Consider the following 20,113-nt stretch of genomic DNA (forward strand, 5'->3'; position numbering starts at 1 on the left):
CTACAGAAGCGACAATATGCTGACCTGCAGGGCTAGTGTAACTATTCGGTCAATGGTGTGTTGATCGTCAGGTCAGCATGCAACTAGATCTGCGATTTAATTGCGCTGTCATTGTGGTCCCTGAGTCTCATGACGGTCAAAGTATAGGAATACTGTTGCAGCTAGGCTGGCGTGTTACTTTTGATGTATTCATCATATCTACCTGACCTCGCCCGCCACGACATCGGCCTGTATTGGCTTTCCTTGCTGCAGAGCTGGGGAGGTCATAGCAGTGTACTACAGTCGTTCGCTGGGGTATATACAAGCTTTGCAAGCTCAAGTCCATTGCTGTGGGTAGAGTGACTATCGCGTCCTCTGTGCAGGCTGCTGCAGCCACGCTCCTCAACGCCTATCCATGCTCCGCCGCATGCTTCACCAAGCGTGCGCTCTCCTTGCAGAGCTGATGTCCGTCATCTCGTATCTTCGTATCATGCATTAATCGCTCATGCAGGCTGCTCGTACGCCCTCTTGATGACGCGTGCAAACTCTGTTGGATTTGTTAGTGCGCTGACTAGCATCGTCTATGAAGCAAAACTTACGATCAAACTTGACGTTCTCCCTCACAACAGTGCCCTTGGCCTCGTTATCCTTGTTGATGGGCACCTTGACTTTGCCGCTCTCGACAGACCAGCCACATACGCTGCCGACAAAGTGCTCGAATTCATTGCCCGACAAATTGAGCCATGACTCGAGGATGCTCTGGTCGACCTCACGCACAGACTGGCTGACGGTAGCAGCGATGCGAACGCGCATCAGCTCCTCGAAGCCAGAAACGTCGGCGATCAGATCGGCGTACAGGTCGTCTGAGTCCAATGTCGACCAGAAAGTAGCGTAGTCGGCGCCCTCGAGCAGATTCTTCAGCTCGTTCAGCTTTTGTACGGCTTCTGAGAGCGGGGCATCACCGGCGGCGGGGTTGTGTGCTGAGGAGGAGAGAGGCGCAAGGGCGTGGACAGGCAGGAGGGAGAGGCCGAGGGAGAAGTCGGGGCTGGGGAAGACGGTGAGGGCCTTGACGAGGATGTTTGTGATGGTCTCGTCGCGGGCGAGGTGGGGGTTGAACTGGTAGCTGTTGCATTGCGGTCAGTCATGGCCAACAAAGAAACTGCACATACGAAAGAGTGTGATGAAGGTGCGTTCAGATAGAGCTAATATGATAAACTTCAGTGGGGGAGGGATTCAATCTCCTGACCTCGGGTAATAGGAAACGTTGTGGTTCTTTGTTCATCTTGCAACAGAGGAAGCAGCGCATGGGGGTCAACGTACAGCTTCAACAGGGCCAGATTCGCGTAGCAGTCGTACGTCTGGTTCTCGCACTGCTGCATGACATAGTCCTGGAATGTGGCAGTGGTCTCGGGGTTGTATCTGTCCAGGCCATCGAGGATAGCCTGGATGTGCTCTGGCCGTTCCGGCGCAAAGTCGAATGCAGCGCCCATGGTTGTGTGTGGTGTCCAAAGGTGTTGGAAAGGTGCGAGAAATTCCGTGTTGTGCGTGGGTGAGTCCGGCAAGCGGGGCAAACCACTAGTGCAGCAGCCCCGCGAACACGGCTGTGCCTTCTTCGCTGCCTTTGACAACATAGGGTCCTCCTGGCCCGAAATGGGATTTAGTCACATCAAATATCATTCAAGGTATTGGAAATGCTAGGAGCATTGTTTAAGGGTTGGCGTACTGCCTGATATGCATTCACATCTATCACCCCTTCTACTGCTGGCCCTCAAACGCCTTCATCTTCTGTCCCAACGCGAAGCTAATGACGCTTCTGTTCTTATTGTTAGTCGCAGCATTGATCATACTGGGCGTAATGCCCCTCACAGGTACAGAGCCTCTTCCATATTGCACCTGATCGAACAAGTCATCGTACTTGCTGCCCTCAGTTACCGAGTCCTTTCGCCTCTCTTTGTCTCTCGAGGAGGAGGAAGGTTTAGCGGGCCTGATCGTACTCGCATCGCTGAGCTCAGATACGACAGTGGGGCGACTGCTGCGGTGTTTCCTCCTCGACTCGGTGGAGTGGTCGGAGTCGGAGTCGTCGTGATGTGAGCGCGACTTGTGGGAGCGGTGGGAGCGGTGGGAGTGCCTGGAGGATTCACTGTGTCTGGAGGACTTGCTGACAGTGGTGCCGGCCTCCACCTTGAGCTCGTCTGTTCTGCTACGATGCTTGCGGCGGTGAGTGCGGCGTGATGAGCCGGCTTGACTGATACTGTCACTAGGGACGACAGTCTCATAGTCGTCTTCTGTGAGCTCTTCAATTTCAAGGTCATCAATAAAGTCACTGTCTGCAGAGGACTTCTTATCACGACCTAGAATACTGCTGATGACGGATGCTGCCTTCGAAGGCCTCTTCGAGGGAGCTTCCGAGGCTGGTGGTGGCGGAGAAGGAAACGAGTCCTCAACTTTACTGCGACTACTTGTATGCTTTGAGTGCGAGCTGTGTTTTGAGGCATGAGTATGTGACGACTTGGCCTTAGATCTGCTGGAGTGATGCGAGTAAACGCTACCCTCAGGCTTTCTTGACACATGGTCAGGCACAAAAGATGATATCAAAGAGCTAGGCGCAGTGCTGTGGGCAACGCTCGGAGCTCTTGAAGGAGCAACGCTTTGAGGTTTTGCGGTGGACACCGATGCCACACTTCTAGCCGCTTCGATGGTTCGCATCTCAGGACTTGTCATTGAGCGCGAAGCGCTAAAGCGCGATCGCATGTCAGACCCTGCAACGGAGCGCGCAGGTGCATACTCGATCTGGAGAGGCTCTGCGGTCTGTGATCGAGACAAGGATACGTGTGAGGGTGCGGGCGCATAGTAGCTGGCGGGCGCGGCCTCGATCTGTTTCTGGCCACGGACACTGGGTGCTTGCGACGCTCGAGACGGTGAAGCAGAGACAACGGACCCCGCGTCATCGTTACGGTGTACTGATGGGACTGATCGGGCCACGGAGGGGGCTGGTTCGTAAGTTGGCGGTGGGTCTTGCATGGGTGGCTGGGGTGGTGGTGAGGCCTGAGCGAGGTGGCCCACAGCAGCCTTGACCGTGTTCTTTGCTTCCATGAACGCGCTGAAGTCTGCCTCTTTCTTTGCGCTGTCCCTTTCGCTCCGCACGAAGGCGTAAGCGACTGCTGCGCCAGCTGCTGCTCCGAGGAGGGTTCCGACGAGCGTTTTGGCAGCATCACCGCTGCTGCTTGCAGCTGGTGAGGCTGCCTGAGGAACGGCAACAGGCTCAGAAATGCTCCTGGCCACGCTCGGTGCTTGTGAGACAACACTCGGTGCTTTCGAGGCGGCTGATGGTGCTTTTGACACCTCAGTTGGAGCTCTCGCAACAGACCTGGCTGTGCGTGAACTAATGACGCTGGCATCGTCGCGCATGCTCTGCGAGACAGTTCGCTCCCATGTGATAACCCTGCTGTGTGAGATCACTGTCCCATCGTCTCTGTAATCCGGTTTACCGCTGTATACAACCTCGATGCTGTTCCCATCGAAGTCGAGCACTGCAGCGTTGAAATGGCTGTCATCATCAGTTCGGCATGCTGGCGATCCGTTGGGTTTTCCTCCGGCTATCAGGGCGGCAGAGTAAAACTCTCGAACAGCTGTGCGACTTGTGGCGGTGAATGCAATGTGTGCTGCGCCGGCTTTGATACTGGCTTGTTGTCAGTTGCGGTGTACTTTGAACATGGATCAGCAGACTTACCCAGGGGTCTCCTGGCACAAGAAGAAGTCTGCTTCGCGTATCCCAAAGCCAACTTGATGGCCTTGTTGTCCAATGTACCTATAGCCGAGAGGTTGGAGAGCAGACAGAAAGAACGATGATGAAGCCGGAAGATGCGAGACCGTGAGACCAATGTGAGAGACAGGCATTGTCAAAGAACGCGGTCGTAGAGAAAACAGCGAATGCAGATAGTAATACAAGGCACCACGAGAGTATTAGTAAAGAAGAAGAGGAGTGTTCAGAGACACGAAAGTAAGCGGCTTAGGTCCTGCAAAATGGATGTCAATAAGTAGGAAGAGAAGTACCGGTACGACCTCGAGGTTTAAATCAGAGCCCCATTTGGCTGCAGCATCTCGATGCATCGTGAATAGAAATTAGCGGGCATTCCAAACCCTTGCGGGAAAGCCACTCCTAGTACGCCCCACTGCTCCTGTTGGTTATCAAGGAGGCCGTTGTCAAAGTCTTCCTCATGCTGCCACATGTCCTGCATCTGCAGCTAAGGTAGTGGTGGTGTAAGCGAGCAAGCAGTGACTCTGATTTGATCTGGGCAGCGGGCCGGAACCGTTAGTGAACACTAGTCCCGCTTCACACTGCGCAATTCGCTGAGCAGCACCGCAAACCTCGATCTTGAATTTTGACCGCCTGTCGCGCGCATCCGCTTTTGTTACCTGCGGTCTGGATCTGCCACATGTCGCCGCGCTGCACGATCGTTATGGTGTGACGTCCTTGTAAATTGAGGTCAGCGATGGGTCAAGTACACATACAATGAGGCCAAGGCAGGCATCATCATGCAATCAGATTCACCGTCCCCATGGGGCCAAAAGCTGGGACGCATTGTGGCCCTGTTGGTGCAATTGCACTGTAGGGCGTGCATTCAGACAGCCACATTAATGCTTCTACGTTGCTGGACGAAGTAATATCGTATAAAGAAGCAAGAGCAGTACAGCATGTTACTTTTTGATACGTTTTCTCGATATCAAGGGAGATCGGCGTGGCTTCCCAGTCGTTGGATCCTTACCGTCCCTCTCCCGATGCAGGCGCGACACGCGACATACCCCTCCATTAGCCTTGAAAAGTATAGTGACATGTATAGAACCAGGAAGATACTTGTAACACGAGCCCAGCATTTCGGACGAGAGTGCTGACGCGTGACTACCTCTTTCTATTCGTGTGAAATCGGAAGACTGGTGAGCTAGTCTACACTAAGGCTCCGAAGAGCCGCAAGAACCTATACACAGGTTGACCGCCGGTGTGGGACCAGATATGCTGGATCGAGTATGACACTGGACATATTTACTGTCCAGTGACAAGACGACACTTACATTTCGCATCTACAGAGTGTAGCGCCAGATGGCAGAGAAAAGACACAGGTTGTGCAGAGCAAGTTGAAGTGCTCTGCGATTCTTCAAAGAAGAACGATGTTTGGACGTTGAGCCAGAGGTTTTGTTTTGTTGTAAAAGAAAACTCAAGCAGACGCTCAAAATCAATAGCAGTAGCGCACAGGCTGTCGATGTTGCGATCTTGGCCAGTGTGCGTGTCCTGCTGCCTAAATTTCCCGTGCTCTTCGTTTCCTCCTCTTTATTGAGTGTCGATGGTGGGCCAATAGTCATGGTAGACTAAGAGGCATATGCAGTATGCAGTGTGACGACAGTTTGGTTTTTGTTGTGGCATCTAGAAGATTTCCCAAACATCCTCTGCTGCGTGGCAGAACTTGCTGCATGCAACGCTGGCACTAAGGTTGAAGTTGCTGATACCGATGCTGTCATCCTTGATGGCGTCCGCAAAGTCATCGTTGCCCTTCGCCATAGCACCAACAAAGACTGCGATGCTCTCGTTCTTGTTGAGGCTGCCAATGTAGTCGCTCAGGCGCACAACCTCGGCGTCGAAACTGAGAGTGACCTTGCGGCAGTTGGGTGGTAGGTGATCGGTGATCGGGTTTTTGATCACCTCAATCAGTTTCTCCTGGGACGAAGTTGATCGAATCTGGTGCCTGTGCAGCAGCTGCACCATCAAACCAGCGAAGCGCTTGAATGTTCGCGGGATGCGCACAGTGGGGCTGACCCTGATGAGTACGTTGCGCGCAGTTTGGATGTAGATCTGAAGCTTGCCCGCCTTGTTGATAGGTGAATCGAGGAGAGTGAGCAGGCACTGTGGAGCCACGTTAGCTCAGAGCTCTTCTTGCAGCTGCCAGTTCATTTCCACGTACCTGGTGCGTGATATCTGGGCGCGCCTCACTGATATCGCGGCCCATCTTGCGCATGACACCAATGTGATCGTCGCTGTTGAGGAGGTTGTACTTGTCCTCCCTGCCGCCAGGTCCGCGGCCAGAGCCATGCGACGCCTTGTAAGTTTCGAGCGTAGCATTGCAAAGCACGACGATCAGGCGCTGCGAGTCCTTGTCGTTGGTGGGGATTGGCGCGTGCTGTTCAGCTACGAGCTTGGGCAGTTCAGGCGGTGGCATCGACTGGGTTCCTGCAGGCGGAGGAGCCGGGTCAGTATGCGCCATGTTGGATGGGCAAGAGCAAGTGTCGAGGCGACAATGCGCCAGGCTGGGATGAAAACGTACTTGCGCGCTTCTTGCCCCGCTCGGGGGAGTCTCGGGATGGTGCCCTCTCTTGAGAGGACTCTGCCTTGAGAGGTCCAGCCATGTTGAGGGAGTGTATATGATGATGCAATATATGGCTGAGCCTAGTAAAGTCGAATATGGGTCTCTGGCTAGTATATATACTCGACTGGCTCAGTGCGGGGTGTAGGCCCTGGCCTTCTCTTGGTGTGGGATATCTAGAGACTTAGGGTACAGTCGATACGCAATACACACCGATCTTTTGATAACAAGGTCGGTGATAGCCTGTAGGATGTGTGCTTTCTGGGAAGAGTAAGAATGGAGAGGAGTTCTGTATGTGGGAACGACTGGTGAGAAGTCTTTTCTCAAATCCGGCCCTTTGAGCATTGGCGCGTTGTGGATAAGGCCGCCCGCCGACGGCAAGTTCAACCGAGGCCACGTGACGACGTACTGCACCCCTCAATCATTCACTCGAGGCTCGAGTCACCTACACCGCGATCCTCAAAGCATAAGATGACCTTCAGTACAACGCACACGAACGCCGTGTCTTGTGCCGAGTCTCCGACGCGTCTCACGATTGCCCCCTGCTCTGCCTCGACTGTGAAACGCTTACGGCACCGGATTGGTTGCTCAAGTGGATGCCGGCGCTTCGGACTTCGTGACTGGAGGTGCCCATAAACATCATGCCTCCTGTCTCATGAAGAAATGGAGGTCAGGTCATCTGTCCGACATTTACTGTTTGCGAACGCGCTGCTTATGCGCCCTACTTAGCAGTCGTGCTCCCTCTTCACCCTAGGTCCCGTTGTTTCTAATCTTCCAGTCCTTCTCGCTGCGCCAAGCAGTCACTCTCTTCGCTCTTCACTTCGAATCTTTGATCTGTTTTCCGGTGGCAGCTGGCTGTCAGTTTTGTCAATCTACGTACTCGTTTCCAGTCCAATAATCAACACAATGGCCTGGGAGTTCCTCGCACCGATCCTTACACCGACAGCCCTGCGCTCAGTTCAAGCAGATGCTCGACCGCTACTCACTCTGCTACTCGTCATCATTGGATTATCTTTGTTTGTCAGTGTCTGCTTCTACATCAGCTTCGTCACAGGGAAAGCGTATCCCAAGAAGAAGACGGAAAAGAAGGGCGGGTTCTTGGGCTTCGGCAAGAAATGATTGCATGGTCGAGACTAAAATTTTCGACATGGCGATGGCCATAATAGCTTGAAAGCTGCAACGACAGCGTAAGAATATGCCGAACGGCTTTCGAGGATATTACTGATGCTTTACCAGAGCGCTATGTGGTATGTGGGAGTGGTAGCGCATCTGATTCTGGCTCAAGAAGGGCCGTCTAATAGACTATGAGACGATACCCATGTAGCATAATGGAAGGAAAATTTTTGCACCGTACGATTGCATCTCACCCTAATATGCATTCTCGGTACGGCGCGTAACAATCAGGCCTCGCGATTCATATCGAATGCAACTCAGGTACCCCTTGTGGACTCAGTTGTACAGGTGTACTTCGAGTATGGCAGATACGGTAGAATTTACTTGACATTAATCAGTAATTCGGCTACCCGGCATATGGCCAATCGACATTTGTCCGGTTTCAATTCGGCTATCTGCCTCCAATGGGAGTATCTATATCTACTCAGTGTCTGTTCGACTTGGGTACCTGCATTCGTTGTTACTCATTGACTCAATATTCGTCCGGTCAAGTAAGTACTTGCCTGAATTAGTACTGCAGAGAGCACTGCAAATTCGAGAGGCTCAGACTGAACATATAAGAGAAAGCCGAACCACGGGATGCTCATTACTCCTTCCAAGCTCTAAGCAGACATTTACAACAATACAATGGATCCCTGGAGTATTTGGTGTCACAGGCTACATGCATGTTCTGTGCTTATTTTACATCAATCTGGCTAATCTTGCTGAAGTGGTAGTACAGTTTTGCAGTTGCTTCTGGACTGTTCAAATAAGTCTTGGTTGCACGATGTTGAGATTGTTGCTCTCGTCAGGAAAGAGCCTGAAACTCAAATCATCCAAGAACTAGGATCAAAACGATACTGTGTCCAACGTATGATGATGTAACGAGACTGCGAGAAATAAGCGAAGCCTTCGACGGTGAGTTGATAACAGCACTCCCAAAAGCTTCATGTCTTCATTAACTAAGCATGAGGATAGTCATCATCCAGGCTAGACACAACAATCCCAGAACAGCGATTCCACTCATTAAGAGTCTTGCTACTCGGCGCGCCAGATTGAACACTCCGGTTCACTACCTTCACATTACTGGTGCTTCGAACATCAGCGATCGCCTAATCACTCAGGGCTACCATGAGACAAGGATAACCTCGGGTCAGGAGAGCATCTACCACTAAATGAATATCGGGAGCCAGTCAAAGGTTATGGTCCGTGTACAGCAGACATCATGACAACCGAGCTGGAAAGCAGTACAACGTTTCAACCTACACTGTCATGGCGTCGACCATCCTCGGCATAGGTAGCGGCAAATCCAGACGCAACACCACGCAGCTACCGGCCATGATCAACAACATGCTTAACACGGGCTCTTGCCCTGGTCGTAGGCAATGGCGAGACTCGATGGGTCAGATTCATGATCAGGATCTAAGCATGCTGTTTGTGTGCCTATGCCTGCATATTCTCGAAGGAACGATAAAACCTTCTGGTGAACAGGTTATTTACTTCACTGAAACCGGTCTATTTACTCACAAAGAATACTCTCAATATTTGGCCAACCCCAGTCACAAGCTGGGCTATCTCCTATCGCCCACAATCACAGAGGCGACTCTCGACGAGGTAGCCAAGGGATTTACCAACGGCAACCGTCTGACTGCAGAGCTCTCGTACGGTGCAAAGTAAGTTCTACTCTTTGTTTTTTTTTGTTTGTTACCATTCGTCTAGTGATATATCCTAGCGCTTTGACGAAGTCGGAACTGGGCCGTATCCTTGGTTGGGTGCCAAGTACTTGGACGACGCTTGGGAAGTCTCATTCGAGGTTGAGCTTCAAAGCTTTGTGAAGGACCGCCCAACTCTCATTCAAATGTCCCCGGGTTATGACGTGCAGAAGCCAGCTCAATTCCTAATGGAATAGACTATAATTTACATCCCCGTCTACGTCTATTCGAGTTCGCGAGGTGGCGTGTCAATCGTGTCACTTTCTCGAATTCCAGTCTCCGAAACTTGTCGGTCCGTTGTGGGTGCGGTCGGAATGTTTGCACAGTCAGACCTTCATTTGATTGAAACTATACAATACTGTCACAAGCAACTCCTTGAGAAACTGCGCTTTGAGACCAACAGTGCGTCACAAGAGACCAAGAACAAGGCAAAGGAAGATATGAGAAGGATTTGGCAACAGGATCCCCATTTTCATGATATTGTTTGGAGGGTGGGGTCTATTGCGCACTACATAGAGCTTGCGCTCAAGTGCAGGCAGCATAGGGGTAATGATAACCTCAAGGCTTGATTCTGCAACATTGAAAACGTACTTGTAATTTTAATCACACTATTTACAGGCATTGTGGTTGAGAAACAGAGCTTCAAGAATGGGCTGTGTTTAATGCAAAATGCTAATCTAGGACCCTGCGCTAGCAGGTGGGGCAAATACTTCTTGAATGTCCTGTGGTGGAAGTTGCCCGATCGCGTTCGGCGGATTTGGTATCATTCGGAGGATGCTCGCTCAATGACGTAGCTATCCATAAGTGGAGCTTAGCTCGTCAACGCTCATTGAATGCAGACAGCATGAGGTCAGGTAGAGTAATACGTGGTATCTCCAAATTCCGTCTATACTTGCCACGTTGTTGACGTGATTGCTATATATCAAGGAAGAAGATTACAGCTGCTAATTCCAAGATTCCTCACACAGTAGTTTCCCATACATCTTACAAATCGCACACCATGTCTACTGCTTCGAACGCTACACTTCCTCTTCAAGGCAAAGTCACCATAGTAACCGGGGCCTCTCGAGGTATTGGAGCTGGCTTGGCGACAGAGCTGGCACGTAGGGGTGCGAATGTAGGCAACCAGAAGTTGACCGAGGCTTCCCATTTACTTACATTCATTGTAGGTCGCACTCGTATACACTTCACCCAAGAGCGAGGAGAAGGCCAAGAAGATCGCCTCAGATATTGCAGCCTTGAACAATGGCAGCAAAGCGCACATCGTCCAAGCAGACCTGAAGCAGATCGAAGCGCCTGAGAAGATCGTTGCATCGACCAGGGAAGCATTTGGAGACAAGATCGATATCCTGGTGAACAACGCAGGCGTACTCTGGGCCAACCCTATCGAGGAGACAACTGCAGAGGACTACGCTGGCATTTTTGACGTCAACGTTCGCGCTCCACTGCTCCTGATCAAAGCTGTAGTCCCCCATCTCCGAAAGCCCGGCAGGATCATCAACATGTCATCAGTCGGAGCGCGCATTGGCCCACCAAAGATGTCGCTCTACGCCGCATCCAAAGCAGCCATCGAGGGTATGACAAAAAGCTTAGCCCAGGAGCTCGGAGTCGCAGGGCACACTGTCAACGCCGTTGCCCCTGGACCCGTCGAGTCAGAGATGTTAGATGACGTGCCTAAGGACATCATCGACGTACAACTGAAGACTACGGCCGTAGAACACCGGGTCGGTACTGCTGATGACATTGCGCGGATTGTGTGCTGGCTGGCGAGTGAGGACTCAAAATGGGTCTCGGGACAGACAATCTCCGCTTCAGGCGGGTTTCTGATGCTGTAAAGGTACTTGACTGCTTTCGCTGTTTCTGATGGATGTTTGTATCAGCGATTTCTTGGGAGGCGTTTGAGTTCCAAGACTTCAGGTGTTTGGAACGGGAATAGAAGTCGCGCTGAGTAGAAGCCGAACTACTGGTCTGAAATTCAGTATGGTATGATACGACAGACGATTGTATGTACGACTGGACTTCGTTCCGTTAAACGGTGAATGCAATACGAATCTGAGAGTCGTCGTCAGCGGGTTCCTGAGAGTCAAGACGTTCTTGAAGGAGCAGGCCTTCGCTGTCTCGGAGTTCGGAGGATATCGGGGATCTAGACATCTGGCGGTTACAGCTGTCACTTTCAAGCCTCACCGATGAGCTCCCGCACAATTTCTTGGCCAACTCTCAGCATTATTGAGTGCCTCAGTGTTTTCCGTGGAGCGGTTGAAGAAGAAAGGGGGACCATGAGAGATCGGCAACTAGTCTAAGCGGGCTGCAAGCGCCAATGCGAACCAGCCAAGCGTTTGAGACCAGCCTCTCCGACGAATCTCAAACATCTCACACAACCACCCACATGGGGAACAGCAAAACGCCACGCCCAATCGGGTTTCATCGCACTGCATTCGCACTGCCTTAGCACTTGCCGCAGTCTCATGTCAGCTAGACTCAGCATGCTATTCGCCCGTACGAGGCTCTGGACGCCGCACCTTGCACGTACGAGGCGCCCCCATAGACTGCGCACCCTGCTGCGTCGCAGCTTTGGACCGCGAACGCACGAAGGTGGTTCGACTCCTGCTACCGTTTCGCTGCTTGTGTTAAGCTTTGCTGGTCTTCTCCAGACGCCCTGCCCGATACCCACATGCCCTCGCTTTGATAGACTAACAGCCATCCCCCTTCTCTCGCCGTGCCTATTTCGCTTTACGCGTGCTTATAGATTTTTGTTTCCCCTTCGCCCAAGAATCTCCGTTTTCATGCCGGTGCTTCTTTAACCGGGTGACCGAAGATACCCTTTTGTCCTTTCTGTTCGTTTGTGCAGGCACCTATAGTAAGTTCAGCTTCACGTCTCTCATCGCCCGCGATGATCATTGCCAGAGTCTAACAGATGCATAGATACTTTGCCATTTTTTGTAACTCTCGTGAATTATAGCCACCTTCAGCAGGCTCTGAATAGCAGGGGCATCTAATCTGGCACCTTCGCCTTTTACGCACCTACTCTTTATTTATCATGTCCCAAACCACATCCCTCACAGGCCGTGAGCGGTCAAGATGGCCGCCACTCACACGGATGCTCATGTCTGGCGAGATGTCAGAAGACAAAGGTCGTCAGTTGACCCGCAAAGAGAGGTTCGACGTGTGGATGGTCAACGAAGGTTATAGACGACTGTTCGTGTTCACATTTGCGATATTGCACGTTATGGTTTTCGTGTTTGGTATGATGAACTACGGATTGAAGGTAGGAGTCAACAAACCTGCATAGAAGCGCCTATTCACCACCCGCAGGACAATTCGATCGGCACACGAGCAAAATTCGGTATAACGTTTCCCATAGCACGTTCGGCAGCATTGACACTACACGTCGATGTAGCCTTCATTCTCTTCCCTGTGTGCAGGAACCTCATCTCCATGGCACGTCGTACGCCACTGAACGACATCATCCCCTTCGACAAGAACATCACATTCCATAAGCTTGTCGCCTGGGCCATTGTTTTCTTCTCCTGGGTCCACACCATCGCCCATTGGAACAATCTTGCCCGATTCGCTGCATTTAACGAACTCGGATTCATGGGCTTCATCCTAGCTAATCTCGCCACAGGACCTGGCTGGAGTGGTTATGTCATGCTGTTCGCTTTGATGGCCATCGCCATTACTGCTGCTGAGAAGCCGCGCCGCGCCAACTTCGAGCGCTTCTGGTACACGCACCACATGTTCATCGTCTTCTTTGTCTTCTGGTCCATCCACGGCGCGTTCTGCATGATTCAGCCCGACTTCGCGCCCTTCTGCGACGGCATTGGTGTCTTTTGGGAGTACTGGATGTACGGTGGATTCGCATATCTCGCTGAACGAATTGCTCGTGAGGTACGCGGACGCCACAAGACGTACGTATCCAAGGTTATCCACCACCCTAGCAACGTCTGCGAAATTCAGATCAAGAAGGAGCACACCACAACCCGCGCCGGTCAGTACATCTTCCTCTGCTGCCCCGAGGTCTCGATCTGGCAGTACCACCCCTTCACTCTTACTTCCGCCCCCGAAGAAGACTACATCTCCGTGCACGTCCGTATGGTCGGTGACTTCACCCGCAAGCTCGGTAAAGCCCTTGGATGCAACCTCGACAAGAAGGCCGGCGGTGAGAAGGACCAGAACTCCGAGGAAGTTGCCATGCGCCAGATCCTGCCCCGCGTGTACATCGACGGCCCATTCGGTTCTGCATCTGAAGATGTCTTCAAGTTTGAAGTTGCAGTCCTGGTCGGTGCCGGTATTGGTGTGACACCCTTCGCCTCCATCCTGAAGAGTATCTGGTACCGCATGAACTACCCACAGAGCCGCACAAGGTTGAGGAAGGTATACTTCTTCTGGATCTGCCGTGATTTCGGTTCCTTCGAATGGTTCAGGTCTCTCCTTCTCGCTATCGAAGCCCAGGATTTGGAAGATCACATCGAGATCCACACCGTAAGCCTCTTTCCCCCCCGTCAAAGATGTCTGAGACTAACATATCATAGTACCTTACCGCCAAGATCAAAGCCGACGACGCAACAAACATCATGATCAACGACGCCAACGCCGAGCAAGACGCCATCACGGGTCTGCGCGCGCCGACAAACTTCGGTCGCCCTAACTGGGACATGATCTTCAAATCTATCCGCAAGATTCACAGCCCTGCGGAAGCGGGTGTGTTCTTCTGTGGTCCGAAGGGTCTGGGAAGTACGTTGCACGTCAAGTGTAATAAGTGGAGTGAGCCTGGGTTCAGCTTTGTTTGGGGTAAGGAGAATTTCTAGACGCAGCGAGTTCTGGTGGATAGAGTGTTGGCGGTGTGAAGGTATCCAATATGTTATGGACGATGAAGAACGGCGGATGATATCACGCATATTGCAAGCTATATTATTGTACATAATTGGCGGTGATTTTCCTTTTCGGCCAGATGCTCGCTCGCACTGTGTGCAGCAGAGGTATCTGGTCTCTTACGATACCATAGACGACTGTAGCGAACGCAAGATTGACAGTACACTTCATCCTTCTTGCTCCTGTTTCTAAAATCATGCCGTGTCTCCAATATCAGGCCACTCTTTCTACGCATGAATCTGACCAAACACCGTCCGCCGCAACACCACTTGGCGGATCCTTCGAGACATCAAATGTAGTAGCCGGATATGTTCATCCGGCACACCACCAGTTCGACTGCTAAGCTTTATGTCTCGGAAGCCAAGCGCTCGGGAATGCGACTGTCGCTGTCAAGCCAGTTCGCGTAGTGCTCTGATCTTCGTGTATCCAACATAGCTCGAGTCATAGAGCATCTAAACCTGGACTCTTTGCAGAGGTCAGACGAGAACGATGCCAGTATTGCCGAAGACCTTACCAAAGCCCATACTTACTCCAAAACGTTCTACAAGAATAGGGAGCTTGTAACAAAAGGCTCCACTCTAGACACGCACAAGAAGGCCATCGCTTTTTCAGACGTGCATTCAAAAACTTCCCGTCACTACAAGGAATGACTGTGCACCCACAGCATCAGCTTATCTGAACACTTCAATGTGGATCACACCCTGACTCTTGTAAGTCTTTACATACTAGGCTCGAAGCTCGTCGATGGTACTTTTCAGAACGTCAGCATCAATCAACTGATCAAAGGCCCTGTGTATATCGACAGGCACGTAATCGAGGAAGTATATGCGAATACAGCCGCAGGATCTCTCTTACACCACTTCATAAGGGAGTATTACATCCACAAGCCTGACCGTCGATGCTCGTTGTCGAAGTTGGTTGCAAAGCCGTGTTTGGAGTTCAAGGAGGAGATTCTGCGCGCGTATAGGGACCGTTCGGAAAATAGCGCTCTTGGAGATGAACTTGAAGGGGATGGACTGGGTTCCTTAGGCGGAGGAGTTCTACCCCGAGGTCGAGAAGTATGGTAGTGAGGGAGGAAGTTGACGTGGTGGTTATCATCTAGGTATTTGGTATGTAGATTACGATGAATGCATAGAGCTCGCGGGCGACGTTTTGTGCTCCTTATCCATGGCTTCTGAGCATGATGCGCTCAGCTCGTCCCTGAAATAAAAGTTCCTATACTACTAGAAAGTCATGTTTCTTGTCAAAGGCTCCTACATTGATACCTGAACTTCTAAATGCTTAGATAAACTTAGATGGAGATTTAGCAAAATCTAATTTTTAGAATGTCGGCGTAGGTGATGGTCGTGTACTTCATCGATACATCATCTCTGAGCAAGGAGATTCGCGTCCTCGCAAGAAAGCTTTTCCACATCTTCAACATTCTTGAACTGAGACGTCGTCCTTTCCCCGGGTGGTGCTAATATCCCAGCTCTTCAGCGGTGTCAACCAACGCCTTGACGAGCCCATCCAGTGTTCCTCTCCTCGTCCCACCGTTCACAACAACGCGGAAGAACTTGCCCTTCTCGCCCGGCGCAAAATCGATCATGAAGCCTCGTGGAATCAGTCGGTGGGCAGTTTCGCTCGTGATGCGACCATTCGCCTCCGGATCCTTGCCCAACTTGCCCCCTCGTGCAAAGTAAAAGCACACCTGTAAGCACGGCACCGGCTCGGGGCTGATTGTGAGGAAGTTTCCGTCCTCCTTCAGCTTCTTGAGGAGGTACTCTGCGTTCTCAAACCCTCTCGCAACCAGATCGCGGAAGTACTGCGGTCCGTAGTACTGCAGCATGAGGAACATCTTCAAGCTATCTGCTCGGCGTCCGCACTGCGGCGTCAGATCCGCGAGGTCATAGATATCATTCACGTCCACGCCTTCGTTGTGGAAGAGATAGCCTGCCGGCAAGGTGAGCGCATTGTGGAAGGTGCGCATGTCGCGGCCGAGCAGAAACGAGCACGTCATAGGCGCGCCGAGCATCTTGTGCGGGTTGATCGCTATACTGTCCGCTAGCTCACAGCCAGCAAGGCGCGTGGACGCGAGCTCGGAGTTGAAGATCACGCTGCCGCCCCAGCTGCCATCGACGTGCAGCCACAAGTTGTGGGCCTTGCATATCTTGCTGAGGGCAAGGAAGGGGTCGTAGGAGCCGTGGACTGTGGTGCCGGCTGTTGCGTTGACGAAGAAGGGTGTTTCGCCTCTTTCTTTGCTTTTTTTGACTAGGCGCTCCAGTTCATCGGCGCGCATGCGTCCTGCATCGTCGACGGGAACACCGATGACGTTTTTGCTGCCGAGGCCGAAGAGGTTTGCTGCTTTCTCGACGGAGTAGTGGCCGTGTGCTGATGTGAAGAGAGTGAATTTGTGGTTGCCGTTGCCTTCGGTTTTCGTGTTTGGGTAAAGTGTGTTGCGTGCAATTACAATGGCAGAGCTGTTTGATGCGCTGCCGCCGGGCTGGGAGATACCACCGGAGAACTGCGAGGGATAACCGAAGAGAGTCGCAAGGTACTTTGTGGTGGCTTTCTCGATCAAGGTCAATACTGGCGAGACTTGGTAGACATGGACCTGCGGGCATTAGTGGCTGCACAGCTGATGGAGCAATAGGGAGAGATATACATTTGTGTTCAGCACTGCGAGAAGGAGTTCAGATACTACTCCTACCGCATTTGTGCTTGCGTAGAGCTTGTCCTGGAGACCTGTTAGTGGTTTTTGGTGGAAGCGTGGTTGAACATGAGGACGATGTACCATGAATCCCTGGTCCCATGTGTTTACACTGTACTTCAGGACCGAGTCAACCAGGCTGATCAGCCTGTCCTTGCCCTTCTCGACATCGTCGCCAATCTTCAATTGATTATGCAGCAAAGCTTCCAGCTTCTTTGGTGGGTGGTGCTCGACGAGCGCAGTACGAGGTGCACCACCTTTGATGGCGAGACCATGACCGGTGTGCTTGGTGTCTGCATCGTGGTCTGCGGCAGCAATGAAGGGGATGATGAGCTCTTGGACAGCATCGAGCAGCTGTGTACAATGTTAGTATTGGCAGAACATGGGTGTGGAAGAGTAGTGACGATGGTTCGAAATGAACGTGAGTGAAGTCGGGACGGCTCCGCAAACTTACGTCTCTGACCTCCTCTGAGCGGTTGAGGGGCACCTCCGCGGGGCTGCCATTGCCATTGGTGGGAGATCCCGTCATGCTGTAAGAGATCTAGACAGCAAAACTCCGAGATCAATATACTTTGCAGTAGTGTACAGTGTCAGTACACAAACAACGATGAAGTCAGAAGAGCAATCACGGTACTAGACACTAGCACGCGCTCAACTCATAAAAGTTACATGTTCCATTGTTCCATACTAAATCCCCCGCCGTCTCGGTCTGTCGGCGGCAGAATTCTCATGCGCTAAAGGTATCTAGAGATCGAATCAGAAAATATTTGGCAAGACCCACCCACACCCCAGAACATGTGGAAGCAAACAAGAACGCCTTTTTGCCATGCCTGACAATCAAAGATTGGACAAACCGCTCGAACATCATACACACGCGATTGATGCGCCTTATTGCGCCACGACGCTTGTTGTTTCCGCTTTCTCGGTCTTGTTGCTGCCCGTTGCCACGCTCCTCTCTTTCCGTCCCGGCTTCTTGCTCTCTTTGGCTGCTGATTCGTTCTTTTTTAGCCCGGCGATTTTGGTAGCCGCGTGCTTTTGTCGTGCACGCTCGAGCGCTGTCAAATGTCTGCCAGGCTGCTTGTGTTCTGAATGGCCGTTACTTTCAGGGAAGGACTGGAAGCCATCGTTGCCAGCTGTGTAGCGTGATTGCGTGACCCAGTCTACACGCTTGCGCTTGTACAGATCCATGCGCCAGTTGCGCCAGACTGCACGACCGACGAAGGACTCGCGCAGAGCACTTTCGTTCTCAGCGAGCTCTTCAGCGATGCGTTCACGGATGAAGGCGAGGCCGTGAGTACCTTCCCAGATGGCGTCGATGACGCGGGATGCTGCTGGGTCAAGTGCCAGTTCGCCAACATGACCGTAGAACTGCTGGATCATTTTGCGGCGGAAGATGACGGATCCATGACTGTAATTCAGTGCTGCTTGTAAAGTTCGTGATGCTGTGGGGTCACGGGCGAGGTTGAGTGCAAGTTTTTGGGACAAGTTGGCGAGCGAGTCGAAGATGAGGTTTCCAAGAGGGCCATCGACCATCATCATGGTCTGCGCCAAGAGAGAGCCATGGACCTTCTCCGGCGAGTGATCAGACTTGCCGTGGGCCTTGGCATTTGTCTTTCCATCTTCAAGCTGGGGATCGCCGAGCTTGAGAATCCGTGAGATTTCGAATCCGTTGGGGCCGCTGTAGGCCAGCTCAAGTTGCTTTGAGATAGGGAGGGTGTCAACATCTCGTACGGCGCAACGCTCGATCAGTGTCTTGATGATGGCAGTCCGGTTGCGTTCCACCAGGTTAGGGATCTGGTCCACGATCTGATGCATGGCATCTACGAGGTCCTCCTTGCCGAGGCGTTCGAGGATCTTCCCCGCGACATAGCCGGCGATCTCGTTGCGGGCCAAGCTTCCCATGCGCTCCTTGAAAAACTCGCTGTAGATCGCCTTGAACAATTTTCCGGGTGCATTCTCGATGATCGTCTCGAGCAAACGGGAACCAATGGGATCGTAAACGAGGCCGTTAACAAACGATGCGCTCTCTGTGCCTTCGGCGATGGGATCGTCAGGTAGAAGTTTGTGGATGATCGACTTCTCGTCCTTCGCTCGTGACTTGCCAAAGTGCTTAAGCTCCAACTTGAGCAACATCTGCAGTGTTGGATTGCCAAGAGGATGTGTCGACAGTGTGCGGAGGTAGTTCGAGTCGAGACCAGAGACACTCTTGTCAATGACCTTCTCGAGGGCTTCCTCGAAGGATTTGGGGATAGCTCGGTGTTCCAACGCCAGTTCCGTCTTCTCTGCGCCTGCAACACCGACCTTCTCTTTCCTCTTGCTTTGCATAGCCGACTTGTTCTGCTTCTCCAGCGGTGAGCCAGAAAGGATGACGACCAGCACTCGCAATACGTGCGAGGCAAAACGATCTGTCATGAGGTAACCCAAGTGTTCGTTTAGCTCGGCCAAGGTGAGCAGGAAGAGGTTCTCCATGGAAACGATGACGGCATCGGGGTCAGTTGAGGGTGCGAGGGCGAGGTCGGGGTTGGCGAGCTCCTGGGTGACGACCGGTGCAGCTTGTATGAAGAGGGCTTCGCAGCAGTGGGACGCAAAGCGGTGCTGGACAAGGTGGAGGAAGCTACGTGTGTTAGCGTACAGCCAAGCATACTGGGACGGTATGAACTCACTGTGAGCTGAACTTCTGGAAGAGACGCTTCAGCTGGTCCGGGGTCGACAGAAGTATGAGGCGCTCCATCAGGCGTGAGCAGGACTGGCTGTTGGCGATCTTGAGCTCCTTCCCGTCGGCCTCTTTCCAGACGCTGGCGAGGAACATGGAGCGCTCCTCGGCGTCGGCGAACTGGTTCAGCTCGAGCATCTCGTCGGCACGCTTGAAGTACTCCTGCTCGTCCTCGTCCAGCATGCCGTAGAAGGGCATGGCACCGGGCCGTGTGAGGCCATCGATGGCCTCGTCCTGGTAGGGATCCCTCTCCTCTGCATACCGCTGGCTGTCTTCGTACTGCTGCAGCACCTCCTCGACCTCCTCTTCCCGTTTGTGTCGCTTCCCGTGCTTGTCGGCGTCCTGCTGCTCGCGCTTGCGCTTCTTCTGCTCGCGGCGCCCGCGCTTCCTGTTCTCGGTAGGCATCCTGGCACAAGTTCAGACGGGGACCAGATAGCCGAGATCTGACTTTTGCGGCTCAGCAGTGTCGGGCGGAGCGCACTCAATATATACGGGCACTCAGGCCGCGGCGCTGAATGGTGGTAGATAGCGTCCTGGAGATCCTCAGGCGACACGGCAGCAGCTGGTGTGCATCAGAAATGCTCTCCACCGGCGGACAGCGCAGAGGGCAGAGGCAAAAGCCAGAAACCCGCTAATGCCTGCT

General features: G+C 52.4%; 10 protein-coding genes across 10 annotated transcripts; 5 read left to right on the forward strand and 5 right to left on the reverse strand.

Annotated features, from left to right (window-relative positions):
- Positions 1 to 169: 169 nt before the first annotated feature.
- BU25DRAFT_414423 (eukaryotic translation initiation factor-like protein 3 subunit K) lies at positions 170 to 1,483 on the reverse strand. Its single transcript, XM_033707281.1, has 3 exons — positions 1,300 to 1,483; positions 579 to 1,102; positions 170 to 526 (listed from the first exon to the last, which is right to left on the reverse strand). The coding sequence occupies exons 1-3, from the start codon at positions 1,467 to 1,469 to the stop codon at positions 483 to 485; spliced, it is 738 nt and encodes a 245-aa protein (XP_033557614.1). The 5' UTR covers positions 1,470 to 1,483; the 3' UTR covers positions 170 to 482.
- A 231-nt stretch (positions 1,484 to 1,714) lies between these two features.
- Positions 1,715 to 4,006, reverse strand: BU25DRAFT_414424 (uncharacterized protein). Its single transcript, XM_033707282.1, has 2 exons — positions 3,710 to 4,006; positions 1,715 to 3,658 (listed from the first exon to the last, which is right to left on the reverse strand). Exons 1-2 carry the CDS (start codon positions 3,874 to 3,876, stop codon positions 1,735 to 1,737), a joined length of 2,091 nt encoding a protein of 696 aa, XP_033557615.1. The 5' UTR covers positions 3,877 to 4,006; the 3' UTR covers positions 1,715 to 1,734.
- Positions 4,007 to 5,398: 1,392 nt separating this feature from the next.
- On the reverse strand, positions 5,399 to 6,188 carry BU25DRAFT_350359 (nucleolar essential protein 1; the record flags this gene model as incomplete). Its single annotated transcript, XM_033703300.1, has 2 exons — positions 5,399 to 5,875; positions 5,934 to 6,188. The coding sequence occupies 2 exons, from the start codon at positions 6,186 to 6,188 to the stop codon at positions 5,399 to 5,401; spliced, it is 732 nt and encodes a 243-aa protein (XP_033557616.1).
- Positions 6,189 to 8,756: 2,568 nt separating this feature from the next.
- BU25DRAFT_424934 (uncharacterized protein) lies at positions 8,757 to 9,319 on the forward strand (the record flags this gene model as incomplete). Its single annotated transcript, XM_033708314.1, has 2 exons — positions 8,757 to 9,157; positions 9,217 to 9,319. 2 exons carry the CDS (start codon positions 8,757 to 8,759, stop codon positions 9,317 to 9,319), a joined length of 504 nt encoding a protein of 167 aa, XP_033557617.1.
- Positions 9,320 to 9,389: 70 nt separating this feature from the next.
- On the forward strand, positions 9,390 to 9,867 carry BU25DRAFT_178870 (uncharacterized protein). The gene has a single exon (XM_033700894.1). The coding sequence runs from the start codon at positions 9,511 to 9,513 to the stop codon at positions 9,763 to 9,765; it is 255 nt and encodes an 84-aa protein (XP_033557618.1). The 5' UTR covers positions 9,390 to 9,510; the 3' UTR covers positions 9,766 to 9,867.
- A 197-nt stretch (positions 9,868 to 10,064) lies between these two features.
- Positions 10,065 to 11,403, forward strand: BU25DRAFT_414426 (NAD(P)-binding protein). The gene is made up of 2 exons (XM_033707283.1): positions 10,065 to 10,313; positions 10,366 to 11,403. Exons 1-2 carry the CDS (start codon positions 10,197 to 10,199, stop codon positions 11,029 to 11,031), a joined length of 783 nt encoding a protein of 260 aa, XP_033557619.1. The 5' UTR covers positions 10,065 to 10,196; the 3' UTR covers positions 11,032 to 11,403.
- Positions 11,404 to 11,571: 168 nt separating this feature from the next.
- Positions 11,572 to 12,114, forward strand: BU25DRAFT_178890 (uncharacterized protein). Its single transcript, XM_033700895.1, has one exon. It carries the CDS (start codon positions 11,662 to 11,664, stop codon positions 11,995 to 11,997), a length of 336 nt encoding a protein of 111 aa, XP_033557620.1. The 5' UTR covers positions 11,572 to 11,661; the 3' UTR covers positions 11,998 to 12,114.
- Positions 11,737 to 14,227, forward strand: BU25DRAFT_376019 (uncharacterized protein). Its single transcript, XM_033704108.1, has 4 exons — positions 11,737 to 12,053; positions 12,119 to 12,461; positions 12,509 to 13,678; positions 13,729 to 14,227. The coding sequence occupies exons 2-4, from the start codon at positions 12,234 to 12,236 to the stop codon at positions 14,002 to 14,004; spliced, it is 1,674 nt and encodes a 557-aa protein (XP_033557621.1). The 5' UTR covers positions 11,737 to 12,053; positions 12,119 to 12,233; the 3' UTR covers positions 14,005 to 14,227.
- Positions 14,228 to 15,365: 1,138 nt separating this feature from the next.
- BU25DRAFT_414429 (PLP-dependent transferase) lies at positions 15,366 to 17,380 on the reverse strand. Its single transcript, XM_033707284.1, has 4 exons — positions 17,212 to 17,380; positions 16,842 to 17,111; positions 16,713 to 16,784; positions 15,366 to 16,661 (listed from the first exon to the last, which is right to left on the reverse strand). The coding sequence occupies exons 1-4, from the start codon at positions 17,284 to 17,286 to the stop codon at positions 15,528 to 15,530; spliced, it is 1,551 nt and encodes a 516-aa protein (XP_033557622.1). The 5' UTR covers positions 17,287 to 17,380; the 3' UTR covers positions 15,366 to 15,527.
- Positions 17,381 to 17,416: 36 nt separating this feature from the next.
- Positions 17,417 to 20,111, reverse strand: BU25DRAFT_414430 (ARM repeat-containing protein). The gene is made up of 2 exons (XM_033707285.1): positions 19,421 to 20,111; positions 17,417 to 19,371 (listed from the first exon to the last, which is right to left on the reverse strand). The coding sequence occupies exons 1-2, from the start codon at positions 19,873 to 19,875 to the stop codon at positions 17,646 to 17,648; spliced, it is 2,181 nt and encodes a 726-aa protein (XP_033557623.1). The 5' UTR covers positions 19,876 to 20,111; the 3' UTR covers positions 17,417 to 17,645.
- Positions 20,112 to 20,113: the final 2 nt, after the last annotated feature.

This window comes from Macroventuria anomochaeta, assembly GCF_010093625.1.
Source record: "Macroventuria anomochaeta strain CBS 525.71 unplaced genomic scaffold BU25scaffold_37, whole genome shotgun sequence".
NCBI classification, from domain to species: Eukaryota; Fungi; Ascomycota; class Dothideomycetes; order Pleosporales; family Didymellaceae; genus Macroventuria; species Macroventuria anomochaeta.